Source organism: Sinocyclocheilus grahami, unplaced genomic scaffold (genome assembly GCF_001515645.1).
Source record: "Sinocyclocheilus grahami isolate Dianchi unplaced genomic scaffold, SAMN03320097.WGS_v1.1 scaffold462.1, whole genome shotgun sequence".
NCBI lineage: Eukaryota > Metazoa > Chordata > Actinopteri > Cypriniformes > Cyprinidae > Sinocyclocheilus > Sinocyclocheilus grahami.
Genome location: NW_015505641.1, coordinates 330130 through 334682, shown reverse-complemented (window position 1 = coordinate 334682; position 4553 = coordinate 330130). Strand labels below are relative to the sequence as shown.

Here is a 4553-nt window from a genome sequence, read left to right as displayed (position 1 = left end):
GAGACTGAATATTTACTAAGACATGAGGCATAAGTAAACACACATGTTCGTATGACGCAAAACCTTTGTAAACATGCGGATCACGTTACTGCGCAAGGTTGTTTTTTTCTTTTTAATCTAACTTGAGAAAATAGTCGATTGTTTCTGTTGATTATTCCAGGTCTACACCATTTTAATTCAGTCAGCAGTTTGATTGAGGTATTAACATGAAGGCTTTTCAATCCGATTGAGCCATTAATAAATATAAACGTAGCTATTGTCTTCTACAATCTGCAACACAAGAAAACTTAGTTTAGTATTTCATGACCCTTTAAGTAAATGACCACACAGAAAAAGTGTTTAGCAGTTTAGAAGAACTGATCAATACATGATTAGCTCCGTCTTGGATAATACACATTATTTTGTGATGATTATTTGTCACTATTAGTCACAAATTTATGGATTTAGATTTATAATATTCAACTGTAAGATTTATGTAGCTAACTGAGAAAAATATGTATGGAAGTCTGTTTCCGCCACTGAATAAAAAAATATAAAAGATTATCAGAATTGCATATAAAGTTGCAATTGAGTTATAAAGTCAGAATGTAATTTTTTTTTGTCTTCATAACTCGAAATGGTGAGTTTATACATCTAAAAATTCTGAGAATTTCAAGAAAAAGTCCAAATTGCAAGATATAAACTAATAGAAAAAAAACATCAGAATTAAGCGATATAATTGCAATTGTGAGAAAAAAGTCAGAAGTGCGAGTTTATATTTCACAATTCTGATTTTATTTCTCGCAATTGAAATGAATCAAAAATTTTCAAGAAGCTAGAGAATGCATTGACGTATTTTGTTCTCGATTTATTCCTTACGTTGTCTTTAATTGCTTTTAGAAAAAGTCTTCAATTTACCTTCATAAAACCCGCACTGTTGCATTTTAAATACATTTTGAGAATTATTTTATTACTGTTTTGTTTTATTTTTATATGAGACTTTTATTATTTTTATTATTAAAAAGTCTGAATTGCGAGTTTATCTCATTCAGTTCTGAGGGAAGAAAGTTACAATTGCAAGACTTAAGGCCCGTTCACACCAAGCACGATAACTATAAAGATAACGATAAAGATATAGTTCTAAAAATTGTTCTCAATATTAAACAATAGCATAGTTCACAGCACAACGATAACGATACAGAGGAACCATATCGTTGTGATCACTTTCAAAATGATTTTTTTTTCCAGCTGATGAACGATAAAACACTGACAGCCAATCAGAATCCATCCTGCTATAACGAGCTCAAGAATTTAAAGCGGCAGACGCATGTGCGCTTAGAATAAACAGACCATATCCTTCGCTGATGTGGACGCTAATATCGTTATCTTTATAGTTATCGTTCTTGGTGTGAACGGGGCTTTAAACTTGCAATTGCAAGAAAAAAGGTCCGAATTGTGTGAGAAAAATTTGCATTAAAATTGTTTTTTTTTTATTCAGTGGAAGAAACTGGCTTCCATAAATACGTGATTATTTGTAACACTTGTTTTCCCTGTTTTTTTGCCCATAGATAATGCAATACCTATAAAGTCATGGTTTAGTGACCCCAGTGACACCGCACTTCTTAACCTGCTGCCCATGCTGGATGCACTACGGTAAAGATCTAGAGCATTCAAAACATGCAAAAATGATTTTTACTTGAACTCCACTTCACTGTGTGTTCCCTTTTCAGATTCACGGCAGATGTACGATCCGTCCTGAGCAGAAATCTCCACCAGCATCGACTCTGGTGATCATCCGACCAAGGGCTTTCTTCAAGTCCGCTCTTCTTTTTTTGCTTTTTGTTTTTTTCCAACTGCTTCCCTCTGCCTGTCCTGCTTCCACTCGTCGCCTCCCGGAAACGGCCTTACGTGAGGGCCATCGGGAGGAGAGTGTCCTGAACTCAAAGGGGATGGAAAAGGCAAACTTTAGGATGTTTCGGGAAGCTTTTTTTTTTTTTATCCCTACGTTTTTTTTGTCCCTTCAAAATGGAGCCTCTGCCTTACAGCTCTACCTATGCTGGTCGTGTGTATGAGTTATGTTTGTGGTATGCGTGTACGAGGACATCTGCTGTTTTTCTTTTTAAATATTTGAGGCAAGAAAAAAGACTTGTGTCTTTTCGATCCCAGCTTGGGACGTCATACCTCACTTCTAAAGGTGGTGCGAATGGAGATCTGCTCAGAACTGGCCAGCAGCACTCTGCACATCCAATAGAGTTCACTGGAAAACTTGTTGACACGGATTATGACAGACTTTCAGGGTTATCATGGTAGAGTTATATATGCTATAATTGAGGTACTGTCTCTGAAGACATGGGGTTTTAATGACTTCTGTATGGTAGGCCTGTTCAAATTCGGATCATGAAGATAAATTCTGCAGCAGATTCTTAAGTTTTTTTAGCAGTAAATGAATTGGTCATGATTATCAGGGAGGATGTAATAGAATACGAGCTTTGAAGAAGCTGAACGACAGATTTTAAGCCTTTCTGCGCTAATTGTTCTCTACAGAATGTATGTGGTTGGTTATGAAATCCTACCACTTGGATGCCTTTTTACAAATGTGTTTTTGTTTGTTTTTTCCTGAAAATGTAATAATGGCAAGACTTGAATTTATAAAACTTCATTGTGTTGAAGAGATGACGGAGCAACAGACACCTTTTTTTTGTACTCAAGGCCATGTTGGTTTCTCTGTGCACCTGTCAGATAATGTCAGTTCTATTCTCATCGGTCTAACACTTGTGAAGTCTCAAGGCAGCTTCCTGGGACACAAGTCCGTAGACCTGTGCACGTTACTAATAAAAACGTGTCACTATCCTATACTATGGGTTCAGTTTTCATTTACGCTCTCGTTAATAGTTTAAGGGAACAGTTGCAGAAAATCATTTCTAATGCAAAATTTTCTCTAAGCAACAAATATGTTCTACCATCCAGATGCATAAAAAACAGGTTTTTACGTAAAAAAAAAAAACTAAACATATATATATATATATATATATATATAACTTGATTAAGTTTAGTTTGAATTGAGCTCAAAACAAAAATAACCAATAATTGGTGGGGTAAGAAAAATATATTTAGAAACCGTTTTCTTCATCTTGTTTTACAGGAGTTTACATATACTGGACAACACTCTCTCTCTCTCTCTCTCTCTATATATATATCTATATCTCCGGTTATGAGCGATAAGTAATGTTTTATTAGAACAAAGTATACAGGAGTATACCAAAATATAAAAAAATTTACACCGAGTGCACACAACCTAAATTATCACATTTTCTCCAGTGTTATTTTAGTTTTTAGTGTTTTATATTATTTCATTTGTATTAATTTTTTGTGTTTGTCATTTTAATTAGTTTTTTATGTTTATTTATCTATCAATTTCAGTTTTTGTTATTTTAGTACAAGTTAAAGGGGTCATATGATGCTGCTAAAAAGAACATTATTTTGTGTATTTGGTGTAATGAAATGTTTATGCAGTTTAAAGTTAAAAAAACATTATTTTCCACATACTGTACATTATTGTTTCTCCTCTATGCCCCGCCTCAAGCGTGTGACGGAAATGTTACGCCCCTCACATACTGTTCATGCCATGTCCCGGCCGGAGCGACGAGACATAAACATTAAAACCCATTATAAACGAGGCATTTGTTGCATCCAGTGGGGACATAATTACGGATTATAATGATTTATACAGTTGCGTTGCATCGCACCACGTTAACATAAAACTCTGTCTGCATTTGTGATCGGAGAAATGACAAACAACAAGCACTGCTCAAAAAAACTCGCTTTAAATATAAAAAAACGTACTTACAGGCTGTGAGTCAGAACAGCCGGCATTGTAGTCTACTCTACCAGGATCAGGAAACAGTCCTCCATAAAATGCGCTGCACACATCTGAATATTTGGGTTGAACTGTTCTGGAACAGTGTTGTAAATACAACTTAACCACTGATTTGTAGTCATGTCCTCTTTTGGAAGACCAAACAAAGTAGTTTCGCTTTCACAACGAAACACACAGCGCCTTCAGGACATGGCGGCAGCAACAATACTACAGCGAGAATAAAAGATACGCTGCCTTTCTTTGCGTGAACATTTGGGCGGCGTTATGCAAATCTTCCCACATCGTGACGTAGACATGTGGGGGCGTGTTGGAACGAGCCGTTTTAGGTAGGCGTGGCTGACTCTTAACTTTTATAAAGAATATCTCTTTGGATTTGAGACTTTAGTCTTTGCAACTTTACAGATCTTCTTTATGCACCAAGAGCTTGTAACACTCCAAAGAGAAAGGAAACATTGAAATCGCATCATATGACCCCTTCTAAACAAAATGAAAATGAGAAATGTTTCCTTGGAAGCTAGCTGAATTAAAATATTTTTAATATTTTATTTCAGTTGACATTTATTTAATAGCAAGGATTTTTATTTTTTTAGTTTTAGTGAACTGTAATAACCCTGATTTGCTCCTAATAATAAAAACAGCTCTGCGTCACTTTGGATACCGGAAGTGAAGGGAGACGGTCATATGACTGGCCGGAGCA

General features: G+C 35.6%; 1 protein-coding gene across 1 annotated transcript in view; it reads left to right on the top strand.

Moving 5' to 3' along the window:
- The window catches only part of LOC107552958 (CTD nuclear envelope phosphatase 1A-like), an 11640-nt gene extending 9027 nt beyond the window's left edge, over window positions 1-2613 (top strand). The window contains exons 8-9 of the mRNA XM_016235020.1: window positions 1548-1632; window positions 1710-2613. Coding sequence (XP_016090506.1) covers window positions 1548-1632; window positions 1710-1770 — 146 coding nt within the window. The 3' untranslated portion in view covers window positions 1771-2613. The remainder of the gene's footprint in view (window positions 1-1547; window positions 1633-1709) is intronic.
- The last annotated feature ends 1940 nt before the right edge of the window (window positions 2614-4553 follow it).